Consider the following 20,874-nt stretch of genomic DNA (forward strand, 5'->3'; position numbering starts at 1 on the left):
TACCTACCAAATTCTCATTTTCTCTATTTCCAAGCTATTTCATGATCCTCCTCCTTCTTCTCATTTTAGAGTTCCAATATGCGAGACTTTATTGTCTTGCTTGCAGTACTGAATAGAAACTACATTTTTCTTTTTTGAATTTATTGGAATTCAAATTTCACAATAGGTAAAAGAAACACAACAGTATCTGTATCTCATATAATGCTGATGCTGAACTCTGCAGGACAGTGCTGTAAACGCTGTCTCTCAATAGTACTTCAGTGCTACCCTAGAATGACTAGTTGAAATATTTCAGAACTTTTCTCCACAGTTTGTTCTTTTCTCTTGAAACAGTGCTCAAATTGATTCACAACTAATTTGCTTACGCTGTATCTACCACACAGCCCTTTTAAATAAACATTTAGAAAGTATTTTTGAATCATGAAATAAAACAGCTTTTGCTCCCACCCATAAAGGAACATCTATAGATTTACAAATGGACATTGTGATAAACTGTCTAAAATGCAGTACTGTAATGCAGTAAATCACAAACCTAACTGTGGTGTTATATTCAACCTCAGAGGAGTCTATAAAAGCTATATTTCAAACAGGCAACAGAAAAGAATTTTAAAAAGGTTTAACATGTTTAAATGACAGCAAATACATATAATTAACCTTTAGCATTATCTGAAAGAGAAATGCCCCTTTCTATCAACCACATGAAGCTGAGACTGACAGAAAAGAGACCCCACAACTACCCCTTATGCTGAACTGGAACTCAGAAGATTTGGATTTGGACCACAAGCTTGGCCTTAGATTTTTTATGTGACTAAGGCAAGCTACCCTATCTCTGAGACTTGGCAGGGAATGTAAGGTTCACAATGAAACATGCACACTGAGCCATCAAAGATGGACAGAGAGCAAGACAGAAAAGAGTTTTACACTGCCTTGAGGCAAAAAGTAGTTAATTGGTCAGTCAAATGCAGGAGAAGGCACACATTCTTATAAAGAGACGTCTGTGTTTAAAAGGTAGTGAAACAATGCTTGTTTTAATTAAGAAAGGACCTAGACTCTCTCCTGGTCAAGAAAGAAGTAAACTACTTTCATGAAAAAAAATTAACTCTGCCCAGAGAGCAGCTATGGGAGCAGACATGCTCCCCTGCAGGACCATCTCTCTACTGTATTCTAATCTGAGACATAAAGCATGCAGAAAAATAGAAACCCTGACCAGAGACACCTTTCTGATTTAATCTCAGGATGTGCAATTAAGCATGGGTTTCATTTCTTATTTTTAATAAATATTTTAATTACATTGTCTATTTTGGACTCTGTGAATAAACATCTTAAATCTTGAACAGGTACCCCAGAGGGTTACAGCGTGTTTCAAACGCACAAGACAAGTGGAGAAGGGATATTATGGGATCAAGAAGAAGATGTATATTCCAGTGATAATCAAGAAGACTCTCTAGCCTACAGCAAAATACTGGGGAGCACACTTGAACTTGAGTGTTTCCAGTCTTTCAGACTTAGTGAAAATTATGTTTTTCATGAGCTATATATATCTCTCAACTAGAATCTGTATATATGCCCAGACAGACAGTGTTGTGAACACCAAAACAAATATAATCGGTTAATCAAATCCTATGTACATGCTGCATGCTACATAGCTCTTACTCAGGAAAGCTGATTATTATTATATCAGACTCAAAACAGCCTTAGGGTTAGCCAGCCATACTTCTAACAAGTGACTGCATGGCACTTTCATTATTTTGCAGAATATTTTTTCCATTGTTACAGAAGCAGTATAACAAACTCCAGCTCCATTCACTTTGTCCCAGGTTTCCAGTTTCCTTAGAACCACTTACCCTTATACCATGGAACGGAAGATGCTAAAATATTAGTTATTTCAACAGATCTATTCAGTGATGGCACACTTGAAAACAGTGATATGGAATGAGTTTTCACTGGATAAAACATTTGCAAAATATATTTGAACAAGTATTATGTGAGAATGCTATGTAATGGTGTTCAAAAAGGAATATTTACTGTACAGAAATTGACAGAGTAGAAACCCACAATGCCTGAAGAACAAGATCTACTTTATGTAGTGGTATATGTGGGAAAATTGAATTTTAAGTATATTTGATATATGCCACTTGTAAGTAAGCAACCAAGGCAAAGTATCTTTACTAGAAATAAACAGGATGGAAAAACTGTGTTAGCAATCCATGAAACTTTCAAAATACTAGTTCTGTATCAAACTTCATTTGAAGCTAAATCAGATATATAGTGAACACAAATTTCCATTACTAAAGAAAAGCCAAAGGGTGGGAAAGTTCCTCAGTAGAACACACGAAAATACTATTTTATGTGATATGCATAAAAAGCTTGTAGCTTTGTTTTGTTTTTTTTTGTAATTGAAAAATGTTACAAATTTTCCAAACGTATGCCTTCCCTACTTATGTTCATTTTTTCCTCTGTTTTTAAATGATTTATCAATTCAATCATAAAAATATTGTACATAAATAATTGTTACTATTCTTTTTCCACTGGCATATTTAAATTTCCTTATTTAAAGAAAATAACTTACTGTTTAACTAACTGTCATGCTCATTCAATACCACTAGAAGGTGCTCCTCTGTTTAAAGATAACTATTTCTGTCTAAATTTCATTTCAAAGTTAACTTTCCTCTGATAACTGGGGTTCTGGTCAGTTTTTTACACAGATTATAATTGCAACAACCACCTCTGTTATACAACAGCAGGACTCATATGCCATAATAATCACCACAGCATGAGAATAACAGATCTGTTGTCACTCAATTTCTTCATAAATTAAAATACCAAATGAGCAGGACTCCAGTTAGTTTTGATGAGAAGCGAATCATGGAATCTGTGGTGGAGCTGACACATTTTGAAGAACCTCAGTTTGTGTAAGGTTAGCAATAATTCATTCTTAGAGTAACTTAAAGCAGAATTCAATCTTAGACTGACACTCTCACACTTATCTGAAGTCTGCAGACAGAAGAAGCATCCAACATAAAAAATGACTGTAGGACAACCATACAAACATTAGAATATGATCTACACCAGTTCCACACCAAAAGTATCAGAAAGTCAAATTGTACCAGAAGTGCAAGGAGCAGTAATTCATATTTCATATGTAACTTTACATGAGCTTTAACCAAGTTAAGATTTAGTTTGCTAGACATCTGACAATCAGAAAGTCATTTTGACAACCTCCAACTGTATATAGACTGCACCTGTAAGCTCTTCACAAATACAATAAAAATCTTAATAGAAACTGAAATAATTGCAGTTTTTCCAATAAAAAGCTTTAGCCTACACAACTGTCAGAAGAGTTAAGTCCTATATCACCAGGAGTCCGGTGAGATTTTGGGTGAGAAATGCAAAGGAAAAGGTAAAATGAAGATGAACTGACTGGCTAAGGCGAGATTCTAACTCTCTTTTAGCTAAAAACTTCAGAAAAAGTCTAATAGTAACAGAATACAATATTTGGACTTACTTAGAGCCTGTATTTCATCAGCTCCTTTAGCTTAGACAATAGCCACTCTAAGGGCCAGTTTCACTGCAAGATCACCATAAAGTCACCATAAAGGTGACTTCCATGATAAAGGAAGTCAAACAGTGAATCTTTAAATCATTAGAAACTAAGGTCAGCTGCCAGGGAGAAGCCTCCTGCTGGTGAGGAGACATGCATGAAGCCTTCCCAGGTTTTGGCATCGCAAAGGAAGCAAACAGTATAACCCTCAGCTGGAGCACTTTGCAGAAGCTGTTGCAAGAGACAACCTAACTGAACTTAGAGGCTACTCAAATACACTTTGATTCACCAGACAGGTCTAGACGATCAAAACCGAAATAATCAAAGGAGAATGGTGCTGGTAAGCTGCTCAGGAAGAAAGCCTTTTCATACACCTCTATATGTTAATCTGATAAAAGGCTGCTCCCTGGGGATTGTGCTACAGAAAAGCATTCCATCCCAGAGGCTCATCCATCCAACTTTTAGATGGAGAATAACTTAAACAGTTCTGGACCTCAGGGACTAAATGAAAGAAAAATTCATAACGGCATGTCGATGATACAGCTTTGAGGCCTAGAATGCTTTATATGCAGCATGATAGTGCACAGCATCTTAATCTTCAAACAGTCAGAAAAGAACTCCCCATCTTGAAATGCTACTGTCTTAACAAAGAATAGGCACAGAAAATGGTACATGGCACTCTTGTTTCCTTGAGGTTATGCAGCTCTTTCTCAGTATTGCTGCTGAGTATTTCCAGCCCTTTCAGAAGACAACCCTTTTCCAACAAATCTCTCAGAGTAAGGAATCAAACCTTTCCAATTAAGTGAAAAAGGTCTTCAGCTCATGTTGAAGAAGTATTTATTTTAGGAATACCTTGCTAGACTAAATTCAATACATCTCGTATGGTGGTGAGGAAAAATAACTGTAAATGCTGTCTTGAGGCATTCATAACGATCACAAAATGATAGACTCCTTAAAAGGTCTAGATAGTTATAAAGGAATGTCAGTTATTCAGCAACAAAATGAACAGTGCCTTTCAATAGCACCAAAGACACCTAAGTGATCTTGACATACTCAATATATGCATGCTCTTCACTCTCTGGGGGAGTGGCCTTTGAAGGATGTCACCTTCCCATAACATGCCACACCAACTAAACAGCTAGAACAGACTTAATTTGCTTCCTCAACATGAAGATGTGGCAAAAGATGGCTTTATGACACAAAGGTTCATGTCTCCTTAGGAATAAGTTTTGTAAATATAAAAACAAAAAAGAGGGATTGAATATACCACAAAGCAAGTAACGTGTGAATTCTTGATCTTGGTCTTTGACTTTCTAATGGAATTGTATCAGGCATCAATCTGATTTCCAATGCAACATTCACAATACCCACCGTAGAAAGTGAGTGAAGAACCTTTAGTCTTGAGCAAATGGAATAACTTTTCTAGGGGTAAAGTTTTGTCTGGAATAACTGATCTACGGGAAAGAACTTGTGTAGTATAGGCAGAAACAGAAGTACTAAAAACGCATGGATTAGTGCCCAGGACACACTACCAAATGAGACTTTTGCACCAAATGTATCACAGTATTGTAATGCTTGATACAAACAGGATGTCCTGTGTTCATGGGTGTTGCTAGAGTGCTTTGGTAAGACATTTTCAGGTATGTTATGGGTCAACCCCACACTGCAGACAGCAGTGTTGCAGTATGGTCCCTTTGACTGAATAGACTATGATGTCTATATCTGTTTTGATGTATGCCACTAGTACAGCAATGAGAAACACAGATAGTTTGCCTTCTTTATCCACAGTGTAAGTGATGGAAATCTGTAGACATGCTCAGGACAGTAGTACTCCTGTTTTACTCTCTGAATTTACACAGGTCCTACAGAAGTGACCTCTAATTTAGATAAAAACCGTTTCATCTTTCGCTGCCACAGATAGGAGGTGCACAGGATATAAGCATGGACCCAAACCATTTCAAAGTAATCCTAGCTGGCATGTATCAGGAAGAAGCTCATCAAGCAGAGTGGAAGGTATGAGGAAAACCATTCAAATAGATTTTATGTTTTCCCTTGCTATATGAAAGTGATACAGAACTGAATGCTGTACTAAGCCATAAATTCTCTGGATCAGGAACTCCACAGAAGTTCCATGTAAAATATTACATATTAATATATTCTTCACTTTCTATAACTCGTGAAATTCCAACAAATTACACTGTCAGGAGTGAATTAAGATCTATAATTTTTGTCACTTAACCTATGAATCTACATTGTCACAGAATAGCAAGAGAGCTAGGATATTTGTGTTTTATTGTTAATTAAAACTGGGATGTCTCAAGTTTTAGGCCTTGTTTCCTTTCTCTCAAATAAACTAAAATTAAATACCATTGCTGCTGTGACTCTCCAGAAACAGTTTTTGCAACCCCGCCTGATCTCTTCACAACCACTCTACCATGATATCTCATTTTCATTCTTTGTTTAGTATGTTTGACTCTCACTGGATCTTGTACAGATTTAGTTTCTTCTTTGCTTTAGCATAAATAGAAGTGTTTTTCTTAGTAGATGCACATTTCATCAGTGTTCCAGAAACAGAAAACACTATTTAGCATGTGCATAAGTGAACCTACAAAGCCTTAAGGAGCTGTCCACTTTGAAAGATCATACCCCAGTGTTGCAGATGAAAGATGAATTCAAGGCAATTTAAAAGAGAGGAAGACCTCAGTAGAAGAATCTGCCTCTTTTCAGCTAAGTGACAATTCATTCTGAAACATTTCAGTTTTCCTGACCTTTAGTGAGGTGGCCAAAACTAACCAGTTTCCCATTATCTTAACAGAAGTAGGAGGAAGAAGGATTTGATAAATACTAGAGTTTATAAGAACATGAGAAAATTTGTGAAGGAGTTGCTTCTTAGTAACAGATAGACAAGGACGAAGACTACTGTTAGCTTTATTATTTGTCTTCAGAATGCCTGTCAAAGATATCTAAAAATAGGCATATTTTTGTTTAAACGCCAAACAAATTGCTGGAGGCTGGGAAACTATTCTGGGAGGTATCATTACAGTCTTCCCTATTCTTACACCCTTACCTCAGCATCCATGTTGGGCCACTGTCAGACAGAATATTGAGCTGGAAGCATCACTGGTTCAACACAAAGTTTTTAATGCTCTGAAGTCTCATAGATTGGAATGATAAACAATTGATAATCCAGGTGATCAATTGTATAAGACAAAGACAGGAATTACTGTGTCAGAAGTGGAACAGGAAAATGAGGCAATGTGAAAAATTGAAATCATGGTTGTAGTTTGAAATATTTAACTGATGTCTTAACAAATCATTTTTCTACCTCTTGTTTGGATATATAATCTCAGATATCTTAAGCTTCTGCTTTGCTGAGCATAAGGGAAGCATCACTTTTCACATTTGAAATGTGTTTGGATATTTAATGTCAAACAGGAAATCATCAGTTTTTCTAATTACCATTGTTATCATTAAATTACCATCATAACCATCATTACATTATCATCAGCATTTTTCACATGGAAATTTGAAAAGAAGAGTCTTGCTCTCAAACACCTTCTATGTTGTGCTACTCAGACTGGGCTCTGGCACAACTGCCAGTGACTTCACAAAGCAAAAGTCAGTTCCAACTAAGCCTTCATATTGGCACCCAGGAACCATAACTATCATAAATTGGCAATAATAAATAAGGGCTATTTGTGGATTAAGTGTCAGAGCAATCCTAAAAGGTATTTACATGATATATGGTGGAATTCACTCAGCTTAGTACTAAAATGGAGCTGTCTCTGGAGTAAAACATGATAGATGCATAAGAACATTTCACCTTACCTAGAAAACAAAGGAAAGTATAGTGCTTTATCTGAATCAAGCTTAGAAAACAATCTGGATTAAAAATCCTTTGTTTGTAAAAGCTTCATGGGATCACTATTTCTTACAATGATGCTTAATGTTCATATCTCAGTTCACCTTGCCCTGTGGCTCTGCTGCTTTCAAGTCTGCCCCAAGGAAAATCCTTTGCTACCTGGAGCCACCAGTCTGAATCCTTAAAGCAGAAATGTCTCTGCTGTTTCTGCCATTCCCCTGCCAGGGGCTATGCTGCGGGGAATGGGACATTGCCCCTTCTGAAAAAAAAGAGAGAAATAAGAAAGTAGAAAACTTTTTTTCAACATCAGAAATGAGTTATGTCCTTTGTCTGCCTCAGTAATCCCCTCAGGAAACACTGTTACTTCCCTTCCTGTCCCATACAGGACAAATACTGGTCTCTCCTCTTCAAACGTCACTTTGGTTAGTAAGTACATTTGCAATTTTTTCCATTTTTCCATACGAAAAATATCTTTAAGAAACGCATAAACCACACTTACTATTTACTAAATAGTTCTTAAATCATGAGAATGTATTTAGAGTTTTCAAAAGCCCACAACAACGTTCTTTTTCATTTTCAAAAATATGCAATATATAACTTGAGAAACTAAGGCAGTCGCACTGGCTAATTTGGAGTCCCAGTAAGATCACAGAAAACAAAACGTTGTCAGGTACATGAAGAACCTACATGCCACTCTGACAGTCTAAGGGGACCTTTAGGGGCACAGCATGACTATGGAGAGCAAGTTCTCCTCAGGTCTCTCCATGCAGCACACAGCGAGGTGGTCATCCACTCGAACCCTGCCTCCATCTCCCTGCTGTATGTAATAAGGAATGGAAGAAAGTTGCCCCTGTGCTAGGTTATACCTGCCTTACACCCATATGGTTACTCTTGCTAGAAAAAAGCACTCTTCTGTTTCTGTAGAAGAAATCAGGGAACTAAGATGTAAGCCTCTGAGTTACAAATATATAGGAGTTCCTACTCTCGTTATTAGTGCACAGTGTTGCCCCAGGCCAATTTTTAATTTGCCCAATCACGGAATCTCTTTTTATTCTCTCTTCAAAGAAAAGGCTCCGTGTTACTCTTGCTGAATGGGAAGCATCATTTCAACCTCACTTCCAGTCTCAAATGGAAAAAAAAATCTGAAAGTCATGTCAAAGAGATCAAAACACAGGGTTGACATATCAATATTAAGTAGCAATGAAACTACTTTTAGTTTTCAGTCACTGGATGCTAAATATTCTCTAGAGCCTTCCCATTATGGATAATCTGACACATGGAGCTCTTTCCACAGTTTCTTGCTGCTGCTTCAGAAATGGGAAATGTGTCTCAGTGGAATTAAAGCTTCCACTGAAAAGAGCGTAATTTTTTGTAGCTACTGTCTTTGCCTCTCCAATTAAACTCTATAATTTACAACCTACAAGTAACCTGATACCAGACGGATTCTGTAATTAAAGCTAAGCGCAGACAATGGAAATCTCATTGAGCCTTATATGAGAGGAAGCAGAAGATGCACTTCTAAAAATACTAAAGTAAAAGAAGAAATCGGGAGGTCACTTACATGCTTTTTATTTGTTTCAAAGGTCATTTGGTGAATGATGTGAAGTTCAAACTGACATCTTATTACTGGCTATGCACCAGAGCTGGAATGTGATGAGCCTGTACTCATTCAGTGGCTGGCAGTAAGTTTCTTGGTTTTTTGTTTCTTGTTGATGATTCTGGCTTTTGAAAATGCTTGCTCACAGTCATTTGTGCGTTATTATTAGCTAACGGTTAGATTAGCCCCTTGGCATACATTTTGTAGAACCAAAATAATCTTATTGTATTGCTTCAACACTCTATGGGAAACAAAAGAGGTGAATTGAAGCAATCACAGTAGACTTTGAATGTCTTCAACAGCATTAACTTGCTACTGAAACTCATACTGAACAGGCTCTTGAAGATGGTATTTTTTTACCCACTCACTATCACAAGTTGCTTTCTATTAGATTGAAGTCATCAATGGAAATGAAAAAACTCAGCAAAGTTGCTGGGTATTTAGTGACAGGTCTTACTGTAATGTAAGATACAGAACTGACACAGGAAAAGAATATACTCTATCAGTCAGGTTAGAATTTATGCAAGTATTGCCATACACCCATCACTTGTTCCTACAGATGGTGGCACAACTGTTCATATAAACTACTATCACAAACCAGAACAGGAAACAATCTGGATTAAAAATTACCATGCAAAAATCCTATCACTTTTTTTTTTTTTGGCAAACCAGACCGCCTTCTTCATTAGATCTGTGTGCCACATGCTAACACCACTGAGGAAGCGATATGCCACAGCAACACTAGCAACCATACCCCAGCCTATTATTGCCACCAAGCACTTCATTCTGTCAAACCACAGCCCAAGTTTTACACCAATATGACCCTTAATATTTCAAAATTTTCATATTAAAAGGACTATTTTATGAATTTATTCTGTCTGTTAGCTGCCTAACAGATTCACTTTACTCATATTTAGTACATTATCATCCTGACTAAATTCCATTTCGCCTAATTTCCTTAAGCACTGAATGTATGCAGATTGCAAAAGTTGTTATATACTTTAACTTTCAACATAAAAGCAGATGGTGAGGAGTCTGTTTATAGGTTTGTAATATCTTTTAGAGCCTTCCAGAAAAGATGTTTGACAAAAAGCTGTTTTGAGACAACGGGGCTGCAGTGGGTGTTTTGTTTGAAACTGACTGTCATAAAATAGTTCCTAGCATGGCACTACTGTCCAGTTAAAAATCTGCAACATCAGCGTCGGCCCACAGCTCACTGCAATTCCTACAATGACTGTTTTATTTATTCCCTCCAGTGTCTATGAAGTTTAGGTTATCATTTAATTCTAAACAAACTGCATACTGTGGGCATTTATAGTAGAGCAATCCATTAACCTCAACATTTATTCATCTACTCTGATTTGCTTGCAGTATTATGACTGTTTCCCAGTTTTAAAAAACATGGCTCTATTTCTAAACATATTGTTTCCCACCATTTGTTATGACATTTTAAGCATTTACTTTCCATCCATGTCATTTAGAAAGGAACTTCAAATTATAAATCTATGCACACTCATTAGCAATTGAATAAAATCCAGTCTCTGCAACAACAAACTTTTAATCAGATTTTAATATGTCTTTATAATCATTAGAAACAGAAAAATGTGCAGGTAGATACATGTGTGTTTTGTAGTGTACTTGCTTTTAAAAACTGAGATATTTAATATGCAGCATAAACTAAGGATTATTACATATTGGTCAAAACAAACATGTTGAACTGAAAAAAAATTATGATATTACCTTTTCCAACTATACTGTCCATTTTAAGAAGAGCAACTGTCTTTCAGACTGCTAAAAATCTATTCAAACGTAAGACTATTTTAAATTAACATGATAGATCAGATTTATACAAACAGACGCAAAACGCACAGTGTGAATTTTGGGCCAAAACATTCCCACTGAACTCAGAATTTTGGCCTGAGGCTGGAGTACAGAACTGCAAATGTACATAAGCTGAGAAGGTGCCAATTAAAACATACACTTTTTAAATGAACTCAGTCCTCCACTACTTTTCCAGAAAGTGCTCCAGAGAAATATGAAAAATGTGCAAGAGCTTATTCAGAAATTTCTTTTAAATTAGTATTGAAGACTTAAATGCGTTTTTTTGAATGCACAGTGTCATCTAATAGAGTCAGTTTGTAAGCTGTTTCCGCTTTTAAAAAAGCAGAAAACAAAATCAAGAAATCTCTCACTAAGTGAGATACAGTTTTCTGTATCTAAGAAGATACAGTTTTCTCCTGCCTCAAATAACTCCCGTATATGGAACAAAAAAAATGGAAGGGTACTTATCTTTATTTTTTTATTTTCCCAAACTTCCAGTATTCATCTACGACCTTTCATTTTCCAGTGCAAAATAAAAAGCATGGCAGAACACAGTAGCTAACTAAATACAAAATACGCTCAGTGATGAATCAAAAGAATATAGTGGATAACAGCCAAAAGGCAATTTTAAAATTCCATTTGTTCTGACCATATGCTGCAAAGATATGAAGAATGTACTAGATAAACACTGTTTTCATTGGAAATATTTATCACTGGAGATGTTTATCAAATGTAATGTTATTTCTTGACTGAATAGCAAGAAACGTATTTGCTTTCTAATCTTTGAAGTTGTTAGTGATGTCTTGAAGAAGTCCCTGAGGAGGTTACTGTTCAAAGGTTGCAATGAATTACCAACTGAAAACATTTCACCATGCTCTCTAGACTCAAGATTTCTTGTTTTCAACAATATAGTTTACCTACTCTCTTATCTCTCTATAAACTCAGAGAGACGAAGCCTCAACAATGCTTAGAGGCCGTCTCTCTTTCCACCTTTTAGAAACATAACATGCTTAAACTTAATTCTATTATTTTTATAGCTCATGCCAGTCAAGACTGTCAGACATTGTCTGTCACAGATGGTAAACTATATTACAATGTAGTTCTAGCTACACTACTTTTCTAGCTTACGTGCCAGATCAGCAAAAAGAAATACAGAAGAGGAAGGAGGAAAGAGACGGAAAGACATAGGGAAAGAAAATCCCTTTCACTGCTCTTCATCTAAAGTGAGATGTGCAGACTAATCCTTCTCAATTTCAATTTGCAGCATACCCTCTGAGCCAAGATCTGACACGGGGAGTCAGACCGGGGTTATTTGGCTTCCTGACTGCAGGAAGTTATGCACAGGCCCCAAGGAACAACCCGTTACAATTCCCTCCACAAACAGAACCTAGCAGAGAAACAGAAGTAAACAAGGAGGAAAAAAAGAAAATGGTTCCATACAATCATCCATGAAAAAAATAAGATTAAATAGAAAAGATGGCAGAAAAAGCAGCTATTTAAAAACATAGACTAGGGAAATTAAAAACAATAAAAGTGTGAATTTAAAAAGTGCTCGATGTTAGAAGATCCAGAGGGCATACTGGAGGATCTCAATAAAAGGAGAGATTTCTAGGCAGTAGATCATTCTCTATTTACAGGAGGTATAACAAAACAGAAGGAAACTTGTTTAACAAATAATCATAACCATACTAATGCAGGTAAAGCAAGACATAAAAATAGTGGCAAATAACTGGCAGGAAAAATTCAGCATGAGCTGTACAAAAAGACACTTAGGGACACGCTCACATTGCAAGTCTGCTCTGAAGCCCACATCATTGTCCCCTCCACGCCACCGCTATCACTAGCTCAGTCACAGCTAGCGTGGCCACATCAGCAGCAGCACAGTCACACAGACCACCATCTGGTCTCACTGTATCACAAGCAATAGCATGTTTGCACTGACACACTGTGTGGGTGCAGCTCCCCAGCAGCTCGCACCAACATAAGCTCGGGCTGCCAGGGCCCCCGGCTCTCTTGGCTGCACGGTCCCTGGCCATTGCATCAATGACTCAAGCAACTGCCTCAGTAGACAGCAGAAGCATTCGTTTTGCATGGGATCAGCTCCCTGTGCTGGCTCATTGCTCAGTCACACTAACATCAGCGCTGGCTCCAGGAAGGCACCAAACCCACGTGGCTGACGTTAGGAGAGCAGGACTGGGGCAGATTTACACTGCCTTAACTTGCCACAAAACTGAACTTGCAGCAACTACCCGCAGATCAGATTGTATCTACGTTCAATTGCTAACTCAGACCCTCACCGTAAATATTCCTAAACCAGCACTGCTGTCAGAGGTAGGAAAGGTAGGAATCTCTTGCCTGCTAGCTTCCTCCCAACACTGATTTCTCCTTTGTATGATATCTGTATGATCAGATCTTTATTTCAGAAACACTGATGTTTGTCCCCCAAGGACAGAATTAGCCACATCATTGACCACAGAGATCCTGTTCCATTGAATAGCCATCAAGATGCTCAACTATTTTTCAGAATCAGTGCTTCAGGAGAAGCCTATATTAAGAGAAGTCTCATAATATGGCTTATCTTCTGAAACACTTGATACCGGTTTTCCTTCTATCTTAATAGAATGAGGCAAATGAAGGAAATAGCCAATCACTCATATGCTCAGAGATGTTCCAGTAATGATCCATCTTGCAGCTCTATCAGTTTAAGAATACAGCACTAGTCCATGCAGATCAGCAGCGTGTATTTGACACACCTGGAGTCAGATGCTTCAAAGAATGGTGCAAACCTTGCACCTGGCACGAGTGAGGTAATCTTTTCCATGTTTTCTACTTATATCTAAAACTTAGAGATAGCCTTGAACCCTAGGATACAACATTTACTAGACTCTCTAAAACAATGACTCAATTAAGACAATGGTAGATATTTTTGTATATTTATATATTTACAATCCTTTTCACCTTAAGTTCTCAGACCCAGTATTCATTCCAGGGTCATTCCACAGGCAATAAGTTCCCCAGTTTAGCTACATCTTGTGTATAAAAGTATTTGCTTTTATCATTTTTCTTTTTCCTAACCTTTCCATTTCATTGACTTGTTCTTGCATTAGGAGACAGAGAGAACCTGCTACTGTAGTACTGCTGTTTTCATATGCGAGTTCCTTATCACAATTCTATTAAAACTACGTACAATAGCTGCCAAGGTGCAGATCACAGCAGCCATACCACAAAGGTTACTGTGGTTGGAAACCTGCACAGCCAATAGGTTTATATGTGCTTGAAATATCATATTAGGAACACAATGGATAATTTTTATTTTTCTAAAAATGAACACTCATTAAAAGGGTACCAAGGATTTAGCAGGCTGCATTAGAAACAGGAATCATCTGTTTACTCATATAATGCATTCAGTGAGCAATGACAGTGCTCTGTGGCAACACCAATCTGCATTAGTTATAACAGTCAAGTAAAGCAACTGTAGTGTCAACGCTCGGAGATCTTTGCAGTGAAAGAAACAACTAGTATTTCCAATAATTGCAAACTGCGGCAGTTCAGTAGCTTCTTCACCAGGAGCTTATGCCTTCATGTAGTAAATGAAAGTGGTGGACAGCTGATGGTGGTAACCTTACTCCCTCAGCAAAAGCTGTCCCTGTTTGGGCGCAAAAGCTCTAAACAAAAAGACAACATCAAAGAAACCAGAGCAATTCTGTATCTCCTAGCACTCTCCAACAAAAAAGGAAAACATTTAAAACCAATTATTCTTTTCCCAGCTCCCATACTTAGTGCCTCTGCTTCCATTTATGTGATTTTTGACAAGACATTTAGTGTCACTGCCCTTTCCTACCCTTTGAAGATGCAAAGCGTCTGTATTTTTATGATATTGAAAATCACTGACTTCTCAATTATTTCAAACACATCAGCTTTCACTGTTTTTAGCCTTTTTTGACTGAAATCATTGTTAGTTATGCTTACACATGGCATTAATTTCCACAACGATGTGAGCTTTGATGTATCGCATTTTATACAGGTCTAAACATTTGAATTGATTTATGGCAAAGTTTAAAACACTGCAATGAGCAGAAAGTTTAATGCAGAAGTCACAAAGCCATTATTAAGATGTCAGTAGGCGCATCATATAACTTACCAAATAGACGCTGATGGAACAGAAATTTCCCAGCTATCAGTCCTGTGAGAACGGCAAGCAGCCATAGAAGCACCTTCAGAAATCTCCAGCCTCCTCCTTCAGGGTATTTATTTGTTACAAATGAGAAACAATTACCAACAACAATAACATTGGCTTCTGTTTGACTGTGAGATACTGGATCTTCAGCAAATATTAAAAAGTTAAAGAAGATCACTAAGTAAGCCACAACTAAGCGAGACCATGGGTGCTGGAAGTAGTAGCGGAAGTCTTTATCCATCCTCAGATACTTCAGAACTGTTCTGTGCCTGTATATAAAGATACAAATGCACAATGTTATACATACCAAGAATTCTGGGAGCTTAGGAGATACCTGCACATTACAAAAATCAAATGACTATCACCTTTTAATAAGTCACTTTTATTACATCAGACTTGACTAGCAGTGAAAGTTCCAATCAAAAAGCACTATTAGATTCAGATGGAGAAGAACTACAATTTCTGCCAATTCTCACATAAAAACAAGCAAACAAACATATGTACATTACAGCACAGTATTTTTAATCTCAAGCACTTCTATATTAGCTTTTTAAAGGTACAGCTCCATAGATATGGCATGAAAATATAGCACATCAGAACATGACAGGCTACACGAAACTCAAGAGTGCCTGCGCTTCCCCATTCCAAAAATATGACACAGATTCCACAAATGTTCATGCTAGGTTACTAAATTGAATCCTTCTCTTTAGGGGAAAAGCATGGAATGAATCCAGTGAGGTCTACTGCTTCGTCTCCTGGAAGTTTATGAATATAAACCCCAGTCAGCCACACCAGAAAAGTGTGTTTATATGAAGGAGTAACATAATGGAAAAGTTCCTGGAATTAAACCTTACAGCCCAGACAAGCCTGTGGAATTCTTTCTATTGATTTCAGACAGTACACCAATAATTAAGCATATTTTCATAAAACGAAAATAAGAGTACCCTGAGCACAGACTATTTTGTATGAATACAAAAACTGTATTTTGAAACTTGTTTACTTATGGAGTAAAGCTAGTGAAAAATACAATTGAGAATGGCTAAAGTTTCAGTTGTTTGTCATTTGATTTCTTTTCCTTTTATTCAGAACAAATTACTTGTTTAATCCCGTTGAATCATTTTGTATTCACAAAAATATAAAGCCTTTGTGTTGTGGAACACTGCAATTATTCAAGGGACTCAGAGTGTAGGAAGAAAAAAAAAGTAACTAATAATATCACTTGTTTATTACAGCCTGATTCTTGAAAAATACAGTGTACTTAATTGAACAACACAGATTTTTTTAAATGTCACCTGCCCTGCAGGAAAAGAAAATAAATAAATAAATAAATAAATTACCCACTGTTTCTTGGACCATGGACTAAATATTACTTTGTAAACTTACAAATGGCCTGTCACTTAAAAACTATTTAACTCTATAATCTGAATTAAGTACACAGAATCCTGCGTCCACTAAAAGCAAACAAAAGAATAAACGCTCTTATGGCAGATTTAGACAGTACATCCAGAAAATAATAAAAAGGCAGTTTTTATGCTGACAGATTTCAAATAAATTACACATGAAAAAGCAAAAATATACTAGAGAGTTAAAAAGTTGACCCAAGAAACTGTCAGCCCTTTGAAAACTTTATGAATAAAGTGATTTAAATCAAGGGTCACTGCCCCCGCAGCCTATGAAAACACCAGTTTTGAGAGATGCAATCACCTTTAGAACTGTAAGGATACTCAAAACTACCTCATCTTTTCCATATTCCTGTTAACAGAAAGAAAAGTTCTGCTATTTTTCCCATGCGTATGAACCTCCTTAAACCGTGAACGGGGCTGGAGAAAAACAAGTGTATGCCCTGGTATTTTTGGCCGCTCTAGGACACCCTACAACCCTAGGGCAGGCAGGCAGCAACGCGGCTTCCTGGGAAGTATCTTACAGCATTAGGAACCAATACTTCCAGCAGCAGTTATGCTAAAGCATTAAGAAAAAGCCCGGTCTTGACGCACAGCCCTATGTCAGGGCCAGAAAACTGGGGTGCCCAGCAACCCGCGCACTCCACGCGCATCCCAACCTGTTCAATCGCGCTATTCCCCACTGCACCGCCCGCGCTACCGCGCGGAGCCCCCGCGCAGCGCGGCGCAGCACGGCCCGAGGCTCCGCGGCTCGGGCGCGCACACGGAGCGGGCCCGCAGCGCGGAGCCGGCCGGGCGGGGGCTGCCGCCACCGGCGCACTCACCGCGACGGGGGATGCGGCGCCGCGGGCGCGGTGCCTCCTGCGGCGCGGCTCCGCGTCTGCCGCGGCGCCCTCTCAGCAGCGGGCGGGCGGGCGGCCCGCCCCCGCGCCGCGGCGCGCCGCGCCGGCAGCCCGCAGCAGCGGCCGTCAGGGCCCCCAGCCCCTCCGGCTCGCACAGCGGCGCTGGCGCTGCGTCCCGCCCCCCGGCCGCCGCGGGAGAGGCGGCGGTGGCGGGAGGAGGAGGCCGTGGGAAGGGAGGGAGGGGAGGGAAGGACGGCCCCGCCGCCCGGGGGAGCGCGGCCGTGGCCGGTAGCCACGCAACCGCGGCGCTGCGGCAAGGTCCCGCCCCCCCCCGCCGGCGAGAAGGCGCGGACGTGCGCGGTGCCCCCGCGGGTGCCCGCCTCCCCCTAGGAAGGGGCCTCTCCTAGGCTCTCCAAAGCAGCGGGAGGGGATGAAGGGAAGCGCGTCGACACTCAGTTCCCGCGGGCCAGACTTCAGTGCTAAGTAATCAGCTGTAGAAGATTACAGATTTGGGGAGTACGGGGTCAAATTTGGAGGAGTATTACCCAAAAGCAGAAGCACAGGGGTGGCAGTACCTGCCAGCTTGCTTAGGAAGATTTCGGAAACCCTCATGTTGAGTGGAGGGTGGTCTAGACCTGTTTTTCCCACGTTGGAGGGGCCTTCCTGAGGCTGCGCACATGTTCAGTATTGTCACAGTATTGGCCAAAACACCCCTACGCAGCCTGACAGAGTTCACATGGCACTGTAGCCTAATCGTAGGTTAAAGCCTCTTTCTGTGGGATTTGGTCCCTAGTGCTAGTTTACTGGTATCGCTGACATCCCAGGAACACCTTTGCAGGATGCTTTTGGCATTGCATTTTGGCAAGTTCATAATGCAGAATGTGCAAGGTTGATCCTGAAGATGGGTGAAGCTAAGCTGAAGCTGCTATATGCAGCCTTAATAATTCGTTAAAATTATTGTGAAAAGTCATGTAACTGTTGGAAGTGGGTAGCTGAAACAAGGCATCACACTTAAAACACTGATATTCATTTGGTTGCTTTGGGCAGAGGTGTGTGAGTCCATGGAGGAGTGTGAAAGGGCCTTTCAGTGGGTCATGCAGTGAAAGATGTCAACACAACCAGAACAAGCGCCCAAAGAAAGACTTTGAGTGAGGCCCTTTGCTTGGTGATGGCTGAAAAGGGTTTGATGCTGTTTGCAATACACTGTCCCCAGTGGTTTGATCTCTTCTGTACTTATGGCAATATAATTTTATATATTTCTGTAAATAAACATAACTGTATTGAAGGTATCTGATGCTATCACCAAATTATCTTTCTCAGTGGAATAACCTACGAGACCCTCAGTTTTTGGTTACCTTTTGGTTAAAGATGCAACATTCATTATTTAACACTAAACCTCCTCCTCCAAACTACAGTAAACAGAAATGTAAAATATCCAGAGACAAAAAAATCATGTGCTGCTAGAGCAGACAGAAATACAACATACTACACTGCCTGTCCGTGCAACAATTCTGTGTGCACTGCTGCACTGTACAGAAATCAGTCTCCTTCTGTTCAACAAATAAACATCTATATGGAAGGAAGCAGCACCCACCACAAAAGAGAGATCACACTCTTCTTTGCACCTACACATTACAGAAAAAAAGAAAGAAATTCTGTTCAGCTCAGATGGAGACACATGCTACAACTTCAGAAAGTTCATTCAGTTTTTCAGACAGTAAATCAGCAAGTTTTTGAAGCCATTATAAAAGTCAATCAAATGAAAATCATCTACTTTTCTATTAAGGTAACCAAAGATGTAACTGATCCATATACCCCCACTTACCAAATTTCCTGTTTCAATCGCTTCCTTAAGGGAAGCTAATATTTCTCAAAGAAGTATAATATTTCACTCATTGATTAAAAATAAAAAATAGCTGGACCTTCCTGATCCCCTTTTTAATCAAGCAGTCAAGTTCCATTTGATGAAATTCATACCTGAATAACAACGTTGAAGAAATAACTTAAGTAGACAAGAGTAATCAGGCCCAGTCACTAAAAAACAGGAACTGTCAACAACAGAAGGATAAAAACAAACCCCATCTATAAAGCTGTCAATAACTGAACAGGCTAGCAGTAAAGCTAGTAAGTTGAACCTAAAAAGCAGGTTGAATCAAGACAATGAGTCATCTTGAAAATGCTAGTTTCGATGCTTGTGAATGAAACTATTTTACCAGTGTTCCTGCCACAAAGTGGCATTAGTTTGAAGGAATTATCTTTTTGCACTGAGTTTCCAGCAGAGTTGTGGGTATTGAACTATGTATCTTATTGCAGTATCAACTTCTGCAAAGTCATTTTTACATTCAAATCTGAGGAATCGGCCCTCTGCATATTAGTCTAGAGCTGGAAAGTTATCTTAAAAGAATCTGCTGTCTCAAGCAGCTCCATCTGGTACAAGAAAACACGCCAAGCTACTGCACATTCCAAAACAATGACTCCATACAAGCAGACAGGTTTGTTTTTTATGCTGAAAGAAAAATGCTAGTTTTGTCAGGGAAAAGGCTGCAAGCCCAAACTAAAAAATTTGTGCAATCACTCTATTCAAGAACAACACATAAAGAGAATGCAATCCATTATAAAACTACCTATTCTTTTGCAGTGTATCCAGGACTGAAGGGTAATTCTGGACAAGGAAGAAAACACTATAGCTTCCTCCTAGAAAGCTCTATGGTATCCCACATTGTCTATACAGACCATGAACTCAGCTGCTTGTTCCCTTAACACCCCTTAAATTTCTCAGAATCAGAAGAGCTGAGGCTGGAAGGAACCTCTGTGAAAATATACAGGCTAGGTAATGTATTTTAAGGTTCATTCACTGTTTAAGTTTTTCGAAAACAATCTTAGTGGAGCCTTATTATGGATGCTTCTTGACTGTTCTAGCACTTTCCTTCAGGCACAAGCTGTAGGCAGACTCACCCGTTAAGACCGGTTCCAACCAGCCCTGCAGCACCAGGACACTCCATAAAAGGAAAGGGGCTTGAGCTCACCTTTGATTGGTTAGAAGCTTCTGGAGTAGGCAAGGCAGTGCACAAAAGGCCTCGTTCCTGCGTGGGGTGTGGAGGTTATTTTGGTGAGGCTGGTTGTGGGCTGTGCAGCAATGTGCTCTCTCCTATAGCTAGTTTTAGTAAATAAAGCTGCTGTTCTGACCTAACCTAAAGGTACTGAGAATTTCTTTGACAGCAGATTGCCCAGGGCTGAGTACAGCTGGGTTTTGGACTTTCCCAGAGACTCCACAGCCTCCCTGGGCAACCTGTGCCAGTGTTCAACCATCCTCAGGGTAAAAAGGTTTTTTTCTTACATTTAAACGGAATTTCCCATATTTCAGTTTGTGCTCATTGCCCCTTGCCCTGTCACTGGATAGCGTTGAGAAGAGTCTGGCTCCATCTTCTTTACACCCTCCTTTCAGCTATTTACACACAGTGATAAGATGCCCCCGAGCCTGCTCTTCTCCAGGCTGAACAGCCCCAGCTCCCGCAGCCTCTCTTCTCTTTTCATGGGAGGCAACACAAATGCCTCTTATCTGGCTTGCTGCTTGGAAAAAGTACTTCATTCCCTCAAACTTCAAAACTCTATTATTTAGGGATGGTGCTCCTTT

At 39.2% G+C, this 20,874-nt stretch overlaps 1 protein-coding gene across 2 annotated transcripts in view; it reads right to left on the reverse strand.

Moving 5' to 3' along the window:
• TMEM117 (transmembrane protein 117) overlaps positions 1-17,311 on the reverse strand; it is a 224,456-nt gene extending 207,145 nt beyond the window's left edge. Inside the window, exons 1-2 of one of the 2 annotated variants that reach the window (XM_067289948.1) lie at positions 17,223-17,311; positions 14,963-15,267 (exon numbers count right to left, since the gene is read on the reverse strand). In XM_067289948.1, the coding sequence (XP_067146049.1) occupies positions 14,963-15,239 (277 nt within the window). In that variant the 5' untranslated portion in view covers positions 15,240-15,267; positions 17,223-17,311. The remainder of the gene's footprint in view (positions 1-14,962; positions 15,268-17,222) is intronic. The other variant, XM_067289949.1, reaches the window with a different exon arrangement.
• Positions 17,312-20,874: the final 3,563 nt, after the last annotated feature.

The sequence above is a fragment of the Apteryx mantelli genome, chromosome 1 (assembly GCF_036417845.1).
Source record: "Apteryx mantelli isolate bAptMan1 chromosome 1, bAptMan1.hap1, whole genome shotgun sequence".
In the NCBI taxonomy this organism is placed as follows: Eukaryota; Metazoa; Chordata; class Aves; order Apterygiformes; family Apterygidae; genus Apteryx; species Apteryx mantelli.